At 33.5% G+C, this 21,591-nt stretch overlaps 1 protein-coding gene across 1 annotated transcript in view; it reads left to right on the top strand.

Moving 5' to 3' along the window:
* The window catches only part of LOC149541992 (pentatricopeptide repeat-containing protein At5g27460-like), a 32,728-nt gene extending 21,124 nt beyond the window's left edge, over positions 1-11,604 (top strand). Inside the window, exon 3 of the mRNA XM_089797043.1 lies at positions 10,086-11,604. Within this exon, the coding sequence (XP_089653169.1) occupies positions 10,086-11,177 (1,092 nt within the window). The 3' untranslated portion in view covers positions 11,178-11,604. The remainder of the gene's footprint in view (positions 1-10,085) is intronic.
* Positions 11,605-21,591: the final 9,987 nt, after the last annotated feature.

Raw genomic sequence — 21,591 nt, 5'->3', positions numbered from 1 at the left:
TTTGAAGGAGTTGCATGAGACATCTGACAAAAGTTGGGCATTCCTTCTGAAGAATTAGTTGCTCTCCGTCATGATGGATGAATGCATGTTCTTACAGGAGCATCTCATGAAAGATTAAATGCATTCAGGATAAGTTCGAAGGCATTGGTTGGAAAATGGAGGAAGAAGATATGGTAGTCAGCACCTTGAAGAGTCTACCAAAATCTTATGAGCACTTTATAGAGACTATTGACATTACTTCTACTAATGTTGATCTGAAACTTCCAGAGCTGTGCATTGAACTTCTGCAGCAGGATTGTTGGAAACAATGGTTTGGTAGGAGTGCTATCTTGTCCTCCTCAGAGCACGCTTTTGCAGCCAAATCCTTTCAATACGATAAAGGCAACTCTTAGTCTTCTTAGCATTTCTAGCATGAGCCTCCTGCTCATTCCTCAAATGGTTCGAAGAAGAATATTTTGCACTGCAATTACTGTCACAAGTTTGGTCATATGATATTCAAGTGCCAAAAATGTTTGGCTTCTAATGCTAAGCAAAGGAAAAACTTTCACTATGCAAGCTTTGTTTGTGCAACCCATAGAATTGTAGATTGGGAACAACTGTGGATGAGTGCCCTTTACTTAAAACAGCAAGTGCTTCACAACCAACAACACAAGTTGTAGAGCATACTGACCAAAGCGAGTCTGCCTTTTGCCTTTTGATATCCTGGTTTGGTTAATTGATTGAACATTAAGAGAGGGTATTAGAAAAATTGTCTGGTCACTCTAGCTTTCATTAATATCTTGTAAATAAGTTCTTTCTATTTCTTGAATGTTTCTATAAACATCTTATTTGTACATTCTATAAGAACGTTTCCAGTCTTTGTTAATAATCATCTCATTATTCTATCATTTGGCTTGTGTAACAACAACCATCTGTTACAAGGCTTTTAGTTCATCTAGTGGTTTCCAAATAGTGTGGTTCTAGTGCCTTTAATGAAGTCATCATCACTTTATTATTGTGCAAATATCTTTTCAAAAACTAACACAATACCAACAAAAGTAGAAATAGATTTACCATAAACCTAACTAATTTAGCTATCAAAGAAAATATAAATATTTTGTCCCTTTTAAAAATACTTTAAACAGTTTAATATAATTTTGGCAACAAAAGAATTCAGGAGTAGAGATCCTACAACTTAATTTACTCAGATAGGGAGGTGTCCTATGAGGGGGGCTTAAGCTCTATTTTCAAGGAAGAGGGTGGTCCCATTAGCAAAATTTCCATTAAGAAAATTTTATTTTTGCTACATGATTATTTGGTTTCTTCTCTTCAAGAATAGGAGCCCCTACGTTTTAGCAAACAGGTGAAAGGGGTGGGCTAGAAATTGCTCCACCAGCTTAGGAATCCTTTTTGCCACTTGTCAAAAATTTTTAATTTCAAATTTATGTTAAAATGCCATTTTAGAAGGAAATTGATTTTTTACTATTTTTTATGCGCTTGTTAATGTAGTTAGATTTATTGTTAGATCATAATATAGATATCTTTCTAATTTTACTATCTCTTGATTGATGCACTTTTTAACTTATGGTTCTTTGCAGGTTACTACCAGAATAATGATACCATGATATTTCACAAATGTGGATAATTCTTTCTTTGACAATACTTAAATTATTTCAGTATTTGTATCACAAATTTATGAGTGTTAGAGAGATTGATCAAATTCCAATTGACTTGCACTTATGAATTTCTGTACTTGTCTTTTATCAATCTCATTTGGATTATATATACAAGAATTAAGAGACGTGTCTCTCCACTGACATGTTTGATCCATAACCATCATTTCATGATTTGTGTTTTAACAAATCAATGGAGATCGGTAATATAATCAATGTAACCAAACATAGAGCGATTCACAATTGGTATAGGCATCACACATCGGTACAGTCATCACATATGAACTGATCCATAATTGTTGCAATCATATGTATTGATACACATAATCGATAAAATTAAGGTGATGCTCAATATTGATTATATTAAGTCGATGCTCAATGATAATGGTCAATATTAATATCAACTTAATGCAGATTGATAAACACAGATTTGTACTTGCAGATTATCATGAATGATAATTTACTCCTTAAATAATCATTATAATGATTTATGGTCATAATATGTAATTATGCATGTATGTATATCAATATATTTATTGTATATTGCCATACATGCATTCATATAATCATAGATCATTCTATTGATATTTATCATTCATGTTTATCTGACCGAGGCTATCATTATCAACACTCCCTCTTAGCTAGGGAAGATAAAATTTATCCAAGTACTAACACAATAAACTCATTTATTGTGTGAGAGAGATATCACCTTACCGTGATATTCAGGAGATATGGTATGCACAAGAATATCAAGTCACATGATATTCATGGTATGTGCATTGACATCAAGTCTCATGATGCCTAGCATATGGATATTTGACCATGGCATGTCCACGGATATATTATCCACCATGATTATCTCTTAAAGATCATTATAATCTACCAAATGATATCAAGTCTCATGATATCTATCATAATGTCTAAGAGATATTAATCATCATGACATGTCCACGGAAATCAAGTCTCATGATATCCATTACAATAGTGAAATAGATCATTGTGAAGTCGTCATCTTACAATGTCAATCAAATACAAGTGTTCATTATTGAAAAGTCGTCACCTTTCACTAATGTTTAGAGGGGCTCATAAAGTCACCGAGTCGCACACATGACAACAAAAGAGATTACACGTTAAACATCTTTAGATATTAGTACAAATAAAGAATAATTGAGACTCAATCTCAAAATTGACTTACATTTTCAACCATACCAAGTTTATTTTGAAAGTGTTCAACTTTTACCCTGGAGAGAGGTTTGGTGAGAATATTTGTTGTTTGATCACTTGTACTAATATACTCCAACTGAATCACATTTCTTTCTACTGTGTCTCTAACATAGTGATAAGGAATCTCAATGTGTTTTGATCTATAATGGAACACTGGATTCACTAGAAGCTTGATGCAACTTTGATTGTCACAATGGATAACTGTAGGATTCAAGGGCTCACCAAATAGTCCTACAAGCAATATCCTCAGCCATGCTTCTTGCTCCCATAGAGGCTACAATTTAATCAGCTTTTGTAAAGCTTTATGCAATTGAGGACTCTTTCCCACTAATCCATGAGGTTGTTGCTGATCCTAGACTGAAACAACATGCTGATGTGCTCTTTCTATCAACCACACTTCCAACCCAATCCGAGGCAATATATTCATGTAGATCTAGGTCTACATGTTTGTATCTAAGACCATATCCAACTGTACCTCAAAGATATCTCAGGATATGTTTTGCAGCAACAAGATTTATCTCCTTTGGTCCACACATAAATTGACTAAGTGCATTCGCTGCATAACATATATCAGGTCTTGTGTTAACCAAATACATTAGGGATCCAACTATCTGACTATAAGAGAGTGGGATCTGCAAATTCTGAGTTTACTGCTGCTTACTTTAATTAGAGCAAGTTTGTGTCAATGGGTATAGACATGGGTCTGCACTCTAACATTCCAAACCTCTTCAGAATGTCATTAGTATACATCCGTTGATCAAGAGTGATGCCATTTAACTTCTACCAAGCTTCTAGTCCAAGGAAGTAATATAGGATACCCAAATCCTTCATCAAATTCTAAAGCTAAATCCCTTTTACATTGGGGGATTATGTTATCCTCTCATGTGATTACATCGACATATAAAATAAGAATTAGCATATCACCATAAATTACCTTAAAATAGAGGTTTAGATCAACATCATTCTTAGAAAACCCTAATTCCACGAGGTAGTGATCAATCCTTTCATACTAGGCTCTATGGGCTTGTTAAAACTCCATACAAAGCCTTCTTCAATCTACAAACATGTGATTCAACATTATGTATGACAAAACCTTCAAGTTGCTCTAAATAGACTTCATCTTCAATCGTCCATTCAAGAATGTAGTCTTCACATCCATTTCATGAATCTACCATCCCTTTGATGCTGTAATAGCAATTATGGCTTTGACTGAAGTGTATTGGGCAAAAGGGGCAAAAGTCTCTTCATAATCAATTCCCTCTTTCTAAGAGAAACCTCTACCAACAAATCGGGCTTTGTGTTTCTCAATGCTACCATTTGCAACATGTTTGATCTTGAAGAGCCATTTTGATGATGCAACAAATTTTCCTTTAAGTCTTGGTACTATGTCCCATACATCATTTGTTACAATGGACTAATACTCTTTTGACATAAAATCTTTGTGTACTTAATGTATGGGAGCTTCTTCAACACATGATGGTTTTGATTTTATTATCTCACTCGTCAAGGCAACATAATTAGAGAATCTATGAGGTCTCTTACTCTCCCTGTTCCCTTTGGTGCTGCATACTTTTCTGCTTCCAAAATCAACTTTCTAGCCCAAAGTGGTCTCTTTCTATTATTGTTGGGTTCATCTAATGAAGTAGTTTGATTTTCATTTTCAATCTCTTCGAGATTCTCCTTCTGAGTTAGGAACATGATCCTTTTCCATTTCTTTAGGAGGATCTTGATCGTCTATTTCATGAAAGCTCTTGGATCTCCTAAAAGCAATGTCTTCCTAAAAAATGAATCTCCATTGTTAATTTTCGTACAAGTATGTATATCTTCTAGGCTTTAGATGTTTCACTGTAACCTACAAATACTCCTTTCTTGCTTGAGGGTTCTAACATAGATCTCTTTTCTTTAACCACATGAATGTAGAGAAGACACCCAAAGGTTCTTAGATGACTTTTATCAGGTTTGCTGCTGGTGAATGCTTCTTCTGGGGTTTTATTGTCTAGGAGTGAATGAAGACATCTATTTTGGATGTAGACAACTATCTAGAGGCTTTAACCCAAAATGAAGTTTCTATGTTTTGATCATACAACATAGCTCTAGCAACTTCTACAATGGTCCTATTCTTTCTTTCAGCTACCCATTTTGTTGGGGATTATGAGGTACAATAAATTCCCTCTTACTATCAACATTACACAGAACTCTTTAAAGATGTCTGAAGTATATACCCTCCCATTATCTGTTCTTAATGTTTTGATTTTCTTACCAGACATGTTTTCTACAAGAGCTTTGAATTCCTTGAACCTTATAAGGATTTCTTTAAACTCTTTACATTTAAGAAAGTATATCCAAGTTTTCGTAGAGAAATCGTCTACAAAAATTATATGGTACAAGAATCCCTATAGAGGTTACAAACCTGAATTTTTTGTGCCAAATTTCATGAGAGTTAGAAGTCTCATGAATTAGGGCTTGATTAGGATTAGTGCATAATTTCTAAAGACATCCATGTCTTAATCCTATAGTATGAGACTTCTCGATAGTGGAGTCCTTTGGCCATGCCAAAACTTTGCCTTCCATAAAGGTTATCTACACCCTTTGTCTTCAAGTGCAGAAATGGAGACTAGATTTTTTTTATTCATGGCACAAATAATACTCGAGTGAGTTGAAGAGATATGCCTGATTTTAAATTTATGGTACAAGTTCCAATCCCTTTGACTGGGTAGTTATAGTCATCCCTAATAGTTACTTCCTCATTAGAATTTTCTACTAGAGTGTCCAGGTGTTCTCTGATTACAGTAATATGGCATGAGGATCCACTTTCAATCACCCAGGTGTTGAGTTTATTTGAAACTTGATAAACCTGAAGAGAAGACAAGTTTCTTTGAATTATTTTCCATGCTAGCTTTTCCAACTTCAGCAAACGAGGCTTGTTGTTTTGTCCTATCAGAACACTTTATGGCATAATGTCCATATTATCACATCTGAAACATTGTATTTGAGATATGTCCTTTCTCTTTTTGGAAGAGCCTTTTCCATAGGTGTTTTTCTTTCCTTTATTATCAGAGTTATTGTTCAATACATGAATGTCTTCATTGATGGTATTTTGGTTGATCCCCCTGGTGATCGTTCTGGATTCTTCTTGAATGCAATTCATGTTTAATCGATCGAACTTTGGGAGTTTTCAACGTGCACTTATTCCTTGAATAAATGATTCCCATGATGATGGGAGTCCTCCTAGAGCCATCATGTTAACTCCTTATTGTCAATCTGATGACTAATTGTAGAAAGTTGATCTCTCAATTCAGTGATCCTCATAAAGTATGCAGTGATAGTTTCTCCCTTATTTATCTTTACATGTTAGAGTTGTCTTTTCAATGTGAGATTGTTTATTTAATCTGTATCTTCAAGTGATTTGAACATGTGGTATGCAGTATTACATTTTGATATAATTGGAACTATATGGCCCCTATCTGCATCCACAATCATTTTCATAGCCTTTTTATTGTTCTTGATACATTGAGTTTTCTCAGGATCATTCTCTGGTTCAGATATGTTTGCTTTTACAAATGAATCTAGTTCATTTTTCTTCAAGATTAGCATAACCCTGAACTTCCATGATACGAAGTTTGATGCTCCTTCAAGATGATCTTTGAATCTGATTCTGCTTCTTCAAGATAATTTTTGAATCTGATTCCACTTGTCATTATTAAGAATGTAATGTAATTTACTAATTTCTCCTTTAAGAACAAGTTGTTAATCTAGATAATCTGCTGTCTCAAATCTAATCGGATCTTCCTTAACTAGGCTCTAATACCATGTTAATGTAGATTAGATTTATTGTTAGATCAGAATATAGATATCTTTTTAATTTTACCATCTCTTGAATGATGCTCTTACTTATAGTTCTTTGCAGGTTACTACCAGAATAATGATGCAATGGTATTTCACAAATGTTTATAATTCTGATTTTGATAATACTTAATTATTTTAGAATTTGGATCACAAATTTATGAGTATTAGAGAGATGGATCGAATTCCAATTGACTTGCACTTATGAAATTCCGTACTTGTCTTTTATTGATCTCATATGGATAATATATACAAGATTTAAGAGCTATGTTGATGGATAGACATGTTTGCATGTATGTGGAGACATGTCTCTCCACCGACATGTTTAATCCATAAGCATCATTTCATAATCAGTGTCTTAACAAACTGATGGAGATCGATAATATAATCAATGTAACCAAACATAGACTGATTCACAATCAGTATAATCGGTAGTACAGTCATCACACATTGGTACAGTCATCACATATGAACCGATTTGTAATTGTTGCAATCATATGTATTGATAACATTAAGATGATGCTCAATATTGATTATGTTAAGTCGATGCTCAATGATAATGGTCGATATCAATATTGACTTAATGCAGATTGATAAATACAGATTTATACTTGGAAAACAACAGTAATGATAATTAGATGATCATGGATGATAATTTGCTCTTTAAATAATTAGTATAATGAGTTATGGTTTAATATGTAATTATGCATGTATGTATATCAATATACTTACTGTATATTGATATACATGCATGCATAGAATCATATAGATCATTCTATTGATATTTATCATTCATGTTTATCTGGCGGAAGCTATCATTATCAACAGCACTAAACATAAAAGATAAAAGATTTTAGTTTCATGAGACCACCAACTTCCTTAAATTTTGAAGCTTAAAATTTTAAGATAAACTATACCACATAAATCGTGAGACCGCTAGCTTTAAAATATTTCTAAAAATAACAAGCATCCCCAGCTCTATTTTTTAAGAAGCCCCATTCCATGGGATCCCTGCCTTATTTCCTTAGGAGCCTAGAGAATAGTTGCAATGGCAGTTGCATAAATGGATATTTAGAGCTAAACACATGCCACACACATATGCACCAAATGTACAATATAAAGTCTAAACACTTTACCAATGTAATTATGCACAAATGCTTCAATTTTAGTAACTTATCATGAAAGTGATGGGATGTCTTACTTAATAAGACTGACTCGAAACACATGGCACATTTGTTTAAACATGCGGTCCACATTACCTATGTGATATAATTACACAACCTTATAGAGAGTAACCTGCATAAATAATGATCACATCTGGCTAGGGGAAATCCATGTTCTTGCTACACTTTCCTTTTTTTTGAACCAATAGGATGCAAAGCTGCTCTTGGAGCGTAAAAGAATTTTGTAAACTTGATTTGCATTACTAAAGTTGGTAATTTTTTTGTTGTTTAGCCACAACATGAAAAATTAAGAAATCTTCTTGCCATCAATATGTGCCCACAATTGAAGCCTTCATTTTTTTTTTCAAGGGGAATTGGCCATGTTATCAATTGCCCATGTTGGGTTTGTCTCTGATCAATGTTATGTTCCTAACAAAATCTTGTGCATCCCTTCTACTTTGCAATGTGGTAGCTAACAAAGGGAAGTCTTTAACTTATATTTACATCTTTATCCTATTTAGCTCAATTATAAAGTATGCAAACATTCCTTGGATAATAACCATTGCTCCATACTTTATAGGGCCCTGCTTTCACAGGTACCTCTTTCTATCTATTCAACATTGCCATTGATTTCACCAGAACTAAGTGTGGAATATGAACTACATCCTGACCTTTGCCCTGAGACATTGCTCAATTTGGCTTCAATTCTATGTGAAGTAATTTTTATGCTTCCACTTTCATCTGGGCCCTCACTACATTTTGCATACTTCTCCAACATGAGGAAAAAATATTCTTCCTCCTTTTAGAGAAAAGAAGCCTCTAATGTCAGAGGAACTTGCATGTTAAAACAAAAATATTCACCCTTCCCACTTTCTCTGTTGCTGGAACTAAGGTGGTGATTTGGTCAGGAGCAAGAGAAACTTTGCAAAAATACCACCTGACACTCTCACTATCTAAGGGATTGCCAAAATACCACCTGACCTCAATATATCATTGCACAAATCCTGCAAATCCTTGCATTCCATGAGACCATGCCCCCTTTTTTCTTTTTCTTGAAGGGATTCACAAAACAACTTTTGAATTTTCTCTTGATCCTGGCAGGGAGGACACTGGCAATGGTGTATATGTTTGAAAGTTTCTACCTCTTCTCAAACAATCTGACTGACCATATATTGCCCTGCTCATACTCGCTGAGACCACAAGTCATAAATGCGGCAAGGTATTCCCATACCCTACCGTGGCACTCATACCCATGCGATCCCTTATGCCCACCAGGAATTAAAATTTGCAGGTGTGCCATACCTCTGCATATGGTGTTGCAGGTAACACCAAGCTGTCCATACCATCACATTAACTTCATCCCTAGCACCTTTTCTTTCATACCATCACATTAACTTCATCCCTAGCACCTTTTCTTTCATTACTTTTCTATATCACTGACCACATAACATCTGATATCAAATGGTCCTTTTATGAGGGGACGTGACATCATGATAGCACTGGGTTATTTGGTTTGGTGACTTTGTTGTGGCCAAATTCAAAACTGCAGAAGATGATTTCAAGCTGCTGGCAGAATGTGAGCTACATGGCATTTCCAATAACAAGGGTATTGTCTAGTTAAATGCCTCTTGATTGAAGTCTTAAATGCTGTCATTTATGATCTAAAATGATCATATGTGCCTCACTATTTTCTTTTTATATGAAGTCAAAATAGTTGGATTGGCTTGGCCATTGGTTTGCTCCCTTTTGGTCTCCCAATGCATGCCATTTGCAGGCTATTGAGTGTATCCTTAGAGGACTAGTCTCGCCTGTTTCTGAACTCCAACTTTGCAATATGTAAGACTAAGTTAAGGCAGGTTGGGCACTGGGCTGAGTTGCAGGGGTAGTTCTCAATTGGCAAAAAGAAAAAAATATTTGGATGAGTATGCATGGTCAGCTTGTTTTGCTTTTATTTATTTGTTGCATTCTCATAATTCTGCATCACAATCAGTTTGAAATTGGAATTATTGTGTTTGAATAATTTTAGGATATGTTCTGGAGTAAATTCAGAGTTTATAGCATATTCTGTAATTTGCATCGTAGAGGTTTTGAGTTCATGTTGGATTCAGTTGGCTTTATATTGCATAAAATGACAGTATGATGAATTAAAATTTTGTGTAAACACTTTTTACTTTTATGAAATAATTTTTTGATTTGATTGCAGGTTTCTGAGTGGATGCAAAAGCACAAAATGTTTATGTTTGATACAGATCACTATGCGTCCCATATGTACTTGATAGCTGAAGTGCATGGCATGGCTTGTGCTGAAAAGTATTTTGCTGATCTCCCTGAGAATGCAAAGAATAGAAAAACCCATGTTGCTCTTCTCCATTGTTACATCCAAAAACGATTGATTGAAAAAGCAGAGCAACAAATGCAAAGGATTAAAGATTTAGGCTTTGATAGAGATGGACACGCTTATTATGAGATGATGACTCTCTATATGGCAGTGGGTCAAACAGACAAAGTGCTTGGGGAAGTTAAGCATATGAAGAAAATGAAGGTGCCATTACATCCACAAAATTATAATCTATGGATAAGTGCATGTAGTGCCATGTCTGACATTGATGGGGTACAAAAGATTGTGGATGAAATAAAGAATGGCAGTAAAAATAATGTACACTGGACAACCTACAGTACCCTAGCAAATGTATATTTCAATGCTGGTCTTATAGACAAAGCAAAATCTACTTTGAAAGAAATGGAGAAAAGAATTCCTCGAAGAAGTGTTGATGGATTTGATTCCCTTATAACCTTGTATGGTGCTCTTGGTAACAAAGATGAAGTTTGTAGGATATGGCAATCTGTGAAGGAGGTTTTTGATAGACCATTCTTTTCATCATATAAATCTGTGCTTACTTCATTGGTAAAGGTTGGAGACATTGAAGGAGCTGAGCATATTTTCTGTGAATGGAACTCCCAAGCCACTTCAGTTAATTGGAAATTATCCAACATACTTCTTGAAGCTTATGTGATGAATGGTATGTTAGAAAAGGCTGAAACATTTCTTGCAAATGGCTCAGATAAAAAATGCTATCTTAATGGCAGAACCTGGGAAATTCTTGCAGAGGGTTATTTAGAAAGCAAACAAATTTCGAAGGCAATTGTAAGCATGAAAGAAGCTCTAAGTAAAGGGAAATCTGAAGAATGGCAACCAAAGTCTGAAAATGTGAGGGCCATCCTAGAACATTTTGAGGAGCAGGGTAATGTAGAAGATGCAGAGGAGTTCAAGGCACTTCTTAGACGTTTTAAATAGAAGTTTTCAGCTCACTCAACTTACATCAGGTCGTAGAGCTGCTCGGAAAGCTTTGGAGAAAATAGGAAAGGATGGTCTAAACCCTGATGAAGAAATTGACAGACTTCTCAAACTAGTCAACGAATAGGCTATCAAATCACCAATGTTTTAAAATTGGTTTAACCATGTAGTTCTATGGTACTTTGATTTGTTTCTGATAGATTTTATATTTATTTCAAATATAATTTGATTTACATATTAGCTGCTTTTTGCAGTATAATATCCTAATTGCTTTAACAGTGATCTGTATGCGCTGAGTAAAGGAGCAACCCTGGATGCTACTAGCCTGCAGACAATTTTGAAGAAAAAATACAATTTTTTATTTGGCTGTAGCTTTAATTTATATTAGTTCCTCGGAATAGAATGGTCTTCTGGGTTCACAGGGAAACAGATGAGTCATTTAAATCTTATGTATAATTCTGTTAGCTGAAGCTATTTTTGTTTGTTGAATTGTTCTTGGGTAGTTTATAAATGACATTGAAGGTATGAGAGGCAAAGAGATGATTAATAATAATTTTCTATGTTACACCATATTTTGGGGATAGGAAGATGTGTTTCAAGGATAGTTTTTTTGAGAGGCCGATTTTAGGGGATGTTAGTTTAAAATATATATGTCAAGAAAATTTCAAATATTCATGGGAAAGGTGTTCAGCATGGCTAGTTAGGTCCAGAAAAGTAGACAAAAATTCAGAAACCAAGAGAGAGAAGCTCCTCATATTTGGAAACGTCTTGACGCAAATTGCATATAGAAGAAGATATATGCCCTAGTTGACCATTCTGTCAGGAATTCTTAAATTTTTACGAACATGCTGGGTCCAAATCCTGTATGATCTTTGAGACTTGATTCTGCAAAATATTGAAGTTGGAAAGATTTGATCACATGTTTACTTGAAGGGCATTAGCTGTTGGTTTTAGCAACTTTGAATTACCTTAGGTAAGGTTGTTGCATTTTTCCTTGGTTCCTTGTTAGGGTAGCAAAGTTGAGAAGCATGAAAGGAAAAAGCTCCTCATATTTGAAAATGTACGCAAGTTACACAGACTTATGCGTTAATTTGACCTTCTGTTGGGAATTTTTCATGTTTTTAGTAATATGCTCCTAGCTAATCTGGTATGATCTTTGAGACATGACTCTGTGCAAAATGAAGTGGGATAGGTATGATCACGTGGTTTACTTGAAGAGCCGTTGCCTTGTCAACTTTGAATCCCCACAATTAAGAAGGTTCTAGAGTGTTTCCTTGGTTGCATGAAGGCCATAAATTCAGCAATGCTTTTGGAGGTCTATCTGAGATTTATGAAGAAATTAAAATCTCAGGCTAATGACTAGACTATAAAATTAACTGCAATTACAGCAGATTTTCTGACACATCATAAAAAGAACTGTAGGATATTTAAAACCAATTTTTGGAGCATTGTTGGTCAAACTTAAAAGGCTTCATCTTTTACAACAAATTCAATTTTTTTTTTGAGGATTGTCTTAGAGTTTGCTGAATTAATATTAAATTTCTTTGGTGGGTTTTCTTGAAAGTTGCCCACTAAACACATGCACATGGAGAGGAAGGAAGAGATGATTGTTTTCAAAATAACAAGAATTTTGATGTTTTCATTAAATCAATGGTTCTAATAATCAGGGACCAAAATATAGAGGCAACACCAGTGATTTGGAATTGAGAATGTAGATGTTATCTTTATCATCATTATAATGGTGGACAAGCACTTGATTCCAAAGAGCAGATGGGAAGATTGGAGATTACCTCATTTAATTAAAATTAGCAAGTTAGCAAGGCTTAGTCACACCCATTGCTCAAGTTTTGAATGCACTTGTCAGTTTTTCACGAAAGATCAAGCCAATGGTCAGACCTCTTTGGTTTGAAGCTCATAGAAGTACAATTTTTAAAAAATGATGGTACCATCATGGGCAAGCTGAAGGATTTGGGAAAAGCTTTGATTTTTAGCACTAAAGCTTTTTAAGTGTAAAATCGAAGTTTGTTGATTTTCATGGCAGTTTTAAAGCAGCCCGAAATTGTCAAGGCAAACCATAATACTCGTTACATTTGAGTGATAGCGAGTTATGATTGTTTTCCAAATTCCATGAATTTTTATGTTTTTAATTAAATTAATAGCTTGTAATGTCCCCTTTTTGGATTATGTGGACAGTGTGTGGGTTAATGAGTGCAAGTGCAGTTATGTGACATGATAACAAATTATGAACAAAAATCAATCAGATATGTATATGATTGGTAATTCCAAATGCTATGATAATGGAAATGCACTAATGAAATATAATGCAGCAGTATGATGCAATGCACAAATGACTTGTGATTCCCCTTTTTGGATTATGTGGACACTGCGTGGGTTAATGAGTGCAAGTGCAGTTATGTGACATATGATAACAAATTATGAACACAAATCAATGAGATATGTATATGATTGGTAATTCGAAATGCTACGATAATGGAAATGCACTAATGAAATATAATGCTGCAGTATAATGCAATGCACAAATGACGTGTAATTCTAAATGCAATGATAATGTAATTGCACAAAATTATGTAATGGAAAAGGAAAATACGTATAGATGACTGTAATTCCAAATGCCACAATAGAATACTATGGATAGTTCAATTCTATCACATTTACAACAATGATTGCTATATGTATTTGGTAGTATGAACAATATATAGTTCAATATATGTAAATTGGCTGTCTCTGAATTAGAAATATAAAATACGCACATTACCCTGTGAGTTGTCTATGATATGCAATCTGATGCATGCTGCTAGTTATAAGATGATTATTTGGTAGGAGAATGCCATCTCTGATTCTTATATTATGGATTATGCAATATTCTATATTTGAGCCAACTCTGATATATCAAACGCGTTGCATGTTCTTTGTTTGGTCTCGTCTCTGATTTGCAATTATAATAGTTGCACATTGATGTAAGTTGCTCTAGGAACTATCTATGCTCTGCTCGAGCGGAATCTACAAAGGGAGCTTGGTTTATAAAATCAATTCTCAATTCATGCTTTGGATAGCTGATCGACTTGATAATTATACGTGCTGAAGAGGTACGATGAATAAATGCCAAACTTCATTATCGTAAGCCGCCAATTGTTAATGGTTAACAATATGATTGTATGCATTATCATTAACCACCATTTGTTAATTATAAACAAAACATGGATAATCATATATCATTGCAATTGAAACATAACAATCAATACTTGCCAAGTATCAGCGGTAAATGGATATACCCATCATTGATGTCATTGATGGTACTGGAGACTAATTAGTTACACAACTTCTCTCTTACGATATGCCATCTTCGTCCATATCAATTATATACCTTTTAGTCTAGTATCTTTGCACCATTACCACTGACGTTAAATCAGTCTTCATTAGCTTTTTTGTATATATGTTACCATATCAGTCGATATCTTCCTTCACACTGGCATATATCACGAGTCATTACCGCCTGGTATAATTGCTATGCATTTGGTTATTATAATAAATTAAAATTTATTTTAATTATATTATATATTTTTATTTTATTTTAAGAATTCAAGGATATGACAGTCTCCCTCTCTTGGAAAATGCTTGCCCACAAGCATTTTTATAGCTTCCTCACAATTCCTAGATCCTATTATTGGAAGTGTTCAAATCTCATGTATTCAATTTTCTTTGATGGAGAGAGAACCTTGTTTGGCCATAAAACAAAAAAAAATCTATCTTTTTTCAAGATGTTACAAGGAGATTTCAAATTTTGAGTTGCAATCTCATGAAGTTTGATGAAGGAATGTTTACTGATGGCATGGTTAGATCCTAATATATTGTCCCAAATGGTTGTTACTGCTTGATTAAATATGCACCAAGATCCCAAAATCTATTTTCATCTTTTCCCTTACATGAATTAAAACGAACTTCTTCAGTCATTTTCATGAGAGAGGTGTATGATGGTTCCTGCTCCTACTCCCATTCACCTTGCTCACACTACTTTTCAAACTATGGATTCTCCTGCCCATCGTCCTTAGGTTGCTGCTGTGGATGCTCATCGTTCTCAGGATGCTGCTGTGGATGCTCATCGTTCTCAGGATGCTGCTGTGGATGCTATCTGTCCTCCTGTTGCGGGTCAAATCTTTGTTGCATTTCCTGCTCTCGTTGCTTCCGCCCAGGTGTGACATCTTGCCGTTGCTGCAGATGCTTACCGTCCTCTTGAAGCTGCTCGTGAGAGGCTCCCTACCCTTTTTTCTGCTTCTCTTGGTGGGTCATCTAGGACGTCTCAGATGGCTTACCTTGGGTCTTAGGTTGCTGTGGGGAGATCTGCAATATTTTATGCATATGTGGCTGCATTTAAGGTAGGTCTTGATGGTCCTGTTGTGAGAAGGGGATTCCATTCGGCTATGGCTGTCTCTATAAGTAACGCACTTGTGGGTCATCTAGATTCAGAAACTGTTGATGGGATTACCAAATATGTGGAGGATTACTCTTCTGCTGTTATTTTTCATTTTAGGGGTTTTTAGCCCTCTCTTTCGGATTTGCATGCTTGGATTTCCAAATATTGGGAACCAATCATTTCAAATTTAGTTCAGATTTACCTTGTGGTAAGGGGTCTATTTATTGTGAAATTTGCAAATGCTGTAGATAGGAAATCCATCCTATGTCATTGTTTCTCTTGGGAGGAGAGGTTCTCCTTGATGGCCAAACCTTGGTATCAGGATTTTGATCCGATTACTGAATCCTTTAATAAGATACCTCTATGGATAAGATTGCAGAATCTTCCCCTTCACTTTTGGCTGGATTCAGTCTTGGAGGCTGTGGGGGAGGCCATAGGGGACTTCAAGTTGGTTGATTCAAAGTCTTCTAATGTGTATAAGACGACGTATGCCTGCATTCTTGTGGAGATTGATGTCTCCAAGGGTCTCCCTGAAAAGATTAAGTTGGCTTCTCCAAATGGTACTTGAACCCAACTTCTTGATTATGAGGGTATTCCCTTCAGATGCAAGAAATGTCATAAGACTGGCCATCTTGCTTCGCGATGTTCCTCTGACAAGGTTAGATCAAAGAAATCATCTTCTTGGTGGTTGGGGGTTTCTGATGATCACTATACGATTTAGAAAATATCCAAGGATGAGGATGGGGTGGATAGCTCTTCTCAGAATGATCTTTCTTTGGCTAAGGATTATGTTGTTGTCTTTGATAATACGAATGCTGTCCCTAAGGTGGCTTTGATTCAGAATGTTGTTGCTGTCCCTTCTTTTGTTACTGACTCTGTCCAGCACACTATTGTTGGTGCTAATTCAACTGTTTTATCTCCTGTTGCTATGGGCATGGATGCACATTTTTCTTTTGTGAGGGTTTTGGGGGTTAGTAGTGGGGCTACCCCTTCCTCCCTGAGGATATTCCTGCAGTTTGCCTTGGTTCTTTGGATTGACAGATGGCTGCTAAGAAGGTGGAGGATGGATGGACATCAATTAAAGGAAAAAATGTCAAATCCTCCAAACCTTCATTTGATATGCCTTTACGTTCTCAAAAGACTGGACCAAAATGTAAATCTTGACGGTCTTTGGCTTTTTGGGATGTTAGCCCTCTTGTTGGGAACTTTGGTGTGTCCCTCTAGTTTGTCGGGTGATATTAAGATCCTTCATTGTTATATCTTTCTTGTCCCTTTGTACAAGGTTTTAGGTCCTTTCAAAACCTATTTTTACTTGATCAAAACGAGTGGGTTGTCACATAATCGGTCCCCACTTCAACTTCAATTAACTTGTTATGAATAAGTTGAAGATGATATTTTGTCTCTAAACTCAATTTCATCTTTTTCCATCCTTTCTTCATGTGACTTCTTCAAGTTATTATCATTTTCCCTTATTCTGAACTTTCCTAGTTTATCAACTTGAAGATGATGGAGAGGAACACACTGAGTGACTGTTGCATTAGTCACCTTATTTATAGTTAGAGACGAAAGATTTGTGGTGGTGGGTCATCTTCAAATAGCTTGAGCTATAACTTCTCACTTCTACCTCTCTTATACATCTCCCCATGTATGATTCTGTACAACCAAGATTCTTATAAATCTTCACGCTTGATGACTTGTTACTAAAGATATGCTTTTTGTTTCCTTTGAGGTGTTAGGATGATCATCTCTTACTTTGACCTCTTCTAAATTCTCTTCTTTTGATGCACCTTCTTCCAATGCCTCCATTTTAGTGAGGAGTTAATGAATGTGATTCCTATGCAATTTTCATCTCACAATCATCAATCCCTTGTCCCTAATGGTGCAGATGCTTTTGAAATTGTAAGAGACAACTTCTATATTTCTTAGGATAGATCTTTATCTATAGATCAATGTAGTCCTCTAGATAAATATCTTGTTGTAGACTACTGTACAACCAATCACGTCGAATTATCTTATATACATCCTACTGATTTTGGCTCTTGTTGCCATTAATCTCATAAATCAACAAAAGAAACTTTTGTCTTTCTTTCTTTGGAAGGAATGTAGGAAGTGGTCTATATTTAAAGACACAATGTCTTGAATTTTGATCTTTTGCTCCTTTTTCTTCTTGGTTTTTTGTGATTGTTGTTGGTCAGTATTGGTAATGTAGACAATTGATCTAATTTCTTATGTGTGTTTCTTGACCATGTATTGGAGCATGTAGTTGTAGAATTGTCATCTTTTCCCACATTTTGATGTTTTAAAATTAGTTAATCACTTCTATTTTCTTCAATCTTAAAGCTCATCTTACAAGTGGGAAAGATTGCAACTTTGATACCAATTGCAATGTCCCCTTTTTGGATTACATGGACACTATGTGAATTTATAGTGCAAGTGCATTTTATGATTTATGATAATGAACTATGAACACAAATCAATGAAATATGTATATGACATGTAGTTCCAAATGTTATGATAATGGAAATGTACTAATGAATAATAATGTAACAATATGATGCAATGTTAATGGTTGGTAATTGTAAATGTAATGATAATAAAATTTGCACAAATGACTTGGAATATATATATATATATATATATATATATATATATATATATATATATATATATATATATATATATATATAAATAAATAAATATATATATATATATATATATATATATATATATATATATATATATATATATATATATATATATATATATATATATATATATATATATATATATATATATATATATATAATTCCATATGCCACAATAGAATACAATGAATAGTTCAATTCTACCATAGTTACAATGCCTACTTTATGCACTTGCCATTTCAAACAATATGTAATTTATTATATGTGAAAACTAGTTGTCTTTGATTTGGCAATATAAAATATGCATGTTATCCTGTAAGTCTTCTCTGATATGCAATCTGATGCGTACTGCTAGTTTATAATGATGACTTGGCAGAAGAATGTTGTCTCTGATATTCTATTATGAATTATGCATTATTTTGTACTAGAGCCCTCTATAATATATTAATTATTAGTTCCTACCTTTGACAAGTAACTATTGTTTTTGTTTGATTCCATTTACATTTAAATACACCAATTAGATTTCAATATTTTTAAGTTCATTTATATTTATTAAAGTTTTGTAATTTTATTATATTTAACAATTGTCAATATTACAATTTATTTCCAATTCTATTAGCTTTCAACAAAAGAGGCAATGAATAAATTAATTTCTGTATAAAAATCACTAAAATTACAGCTACTATCATTAAATGATTAATAAAAATGTAAAGTACATATGTTAGATGCACTCCATTGTGAGTGGATTTATTGTGGACAAACTTGATGCACAACTTTAAAAAAATCACGCCGGAATTATATTTGACATGGCTACCAATACTTATGCATAATTATTTTCTTTGTTGTGAGCCCATGCAAATTTATTTGGCTGTAGTTGATAAAGCTTGGTGTGCGAATGTTTCAGGTGAGTGTTTTTAAGTTTTTCAAAATTTCTATTAAGAAAATAATGAAGTGAGATTTCTATGAGATATGATGTCATATCAAGTTCAAAAAAATTCAATAAAAATACTATATTATATTTTATATTTTGAGTTGTAAGTGTTATTATTATTAGTACTTGCAATCAATATTGTCTAACTAGTTACTAGTTAAATCTAGTTGAACCAATTGCAAAGAAGTATTTTTAATATGCTTAAAATACATCATCTTTTATTGAAGTCTACATAAACAATATTATTTTAAAATTTTTCATAATAGATGTTCTGAGGGGTTTTTTAAATGATTATTTTTTCCATATTTGATAAATTTAATTTAAATAAATAATATTTATTAATCTCTTTAAAAGATTTTAGTAAACATTATTTTATTTAAATAAAAAATTATTGAGGCGGGGGCCCTAGCTCGGTTGGCTAAATCTTCCTTGTTGCACGGGGTTGGTCACGGGTTTAGTCTCCCCCGTCCTCGTGGTACCGGTGGGCGTGTCGCGCCAACGCTACCGATCATGTTAAAAAGTTTACCAGGCGCACTGTAGTTTATAGGGGGGCCGTGTTGCACCGATTCCTGCAGTCTAAAAAAAATAAAAAATAAAAAACGATTAATAATCTAATATATTCACATAAGATTATATTTTAAATATCCACTTTTAACTATTGTTTTTCTTTTCTTATTTATTTAAAAAATAATTACTTGTGATTTTTACATTAGCTTATATTGTGATCTCTATTTATTTAACTTTTAATTTTTAAATTGATTTAGGTTTTAGTTTTTAAATTATTTTTTATATTAGTTTAATTTTTTTGTTAAATATTATTTTTTCAATTTCTATAGTTTATTTAGTAAATAGAATATTTGTTAGAGATGTCATTATTTTTTTCATATTATTTTAAAAAAATTTTCTTATTAATTTTTTCGTAATAGATTTTTTTAAATGATTATTTTTTTCATATTTGATAATTTTTTTTTTTTTTAATGCGCCTGGTAAACTTTTTAACGTGACCGGTAGCGCTGGCGCGACACGCCCACCGGTACCACCAACGCTTTGACCTAGAGCTATGAACCAGTGAGGCCACAAACGGGGGACCTCATCCCCATGAGATTTGAACCTGGATGGCAAGGATAACAACGCAACAACTTAACCATCACAACATGCCACTATTGGCAAAAGGGTTTGTGGTAAACCTAGTGTGACTCGAACCGGAGTTGATGCGTAGCACCGAGATCATTAGCCTAACACTACGCCTCACGACTCGCCTTCACACCAACTCGGCTACTCACTCACCCTTAAAAGGATTTGTGGTAAACCTAGTGTGACTCGAACCAGAGTTGATGCGTAGAACCGGGATCATTAGCATAACACTACGCCTCACGACTCGCCTTCACACCAACTCGGCTACTCACTCACCCTTCATATTCGATAAATTGAATTTAATTGCAAAATCTTGATATTATTGAACATGTTTCTTAAGCAATATTCAAAATTTCTAAATATTGTAAACAATTTTTTTATTTTTGTATTTTCATTTAAAAAAACTTATATTTACATTATTTAATATTCAGTCTACATTTTTTCTCTTAAATCTCATCTCTTATCGGTACACTCGTTGCATGTACAAAAGCATGCAACTGCTAGTTAATTTTTAAAATCTAAAATTTATTTTTGTGGCTATTTATTGAAAAATTCCTTTGGGGTCTTATACACGATTTTCTTGGATGATTCCTATAAAATAGGATAATAGATGCATGTGTCTCTCATTTGTATACTTTATGCTATTTATTTCAGATTCATTTTACTTCATTTAGAAATACATAGTAACATTCATATTTTATTTTAAAATTATTTTCAATAGTTTAATATTCATGTAGCTTTTATTTTTTTAATCTAGTAATATATGATACATAATATACAAATTAAATATAGAGCATAGTAGGATATATTATAATGAAAATATATTTATTGTGTAATATTTATAATTATATTTAATATTATTATATAGTATATAAATATCATTTTAATTAAATTAGGTTTGTAATTAAAATAAATATTTTTAATCATTATAATTATAATTATTGTTAATATAATTATGTTTTCACTAGTTGAATTAGAATTATCAATGAAAATAGGTAAGAGTCTAAACAATCACAATTAAATAATAATAATTATAATACCTTGGTTACCTTCCATAAAAAAATATTAATGAAAATATATGTAATAGTAATAACACATATAATGAAATAAGAACTATTATTAAGTTAATTATTATATTGTAATTTATTTTTTAAAAATATTATAAATTATTACTATACTTCTATCAAGAAGTAAGCCACTCCATGGTACTTATTATTATTATTATTATTATTAATGAAGAAGTGCTACTATGATTTAGTTTTAATTAATTAT

Source organism: Cupressus sempervirens, chromosome 8 (assembly GCF_028749045.1).
Source record: "Cupressus sempervirens isolate cs-2001-9-10 chromosome 8, ASM2874904v1, whole genome shotgun sequence".
NCBI classification, from domain to species: Eukaryota; Viridiplantae; Streptophyta; class Pinopsida; order Cupressales; family Cupressaceae; genus Cupressus; species Cupressus sempervirens.
Note: the sequence above shows the minus strand (reverse complement) of the source record. Positions and strands in the feature narration are given on the sequence as shown.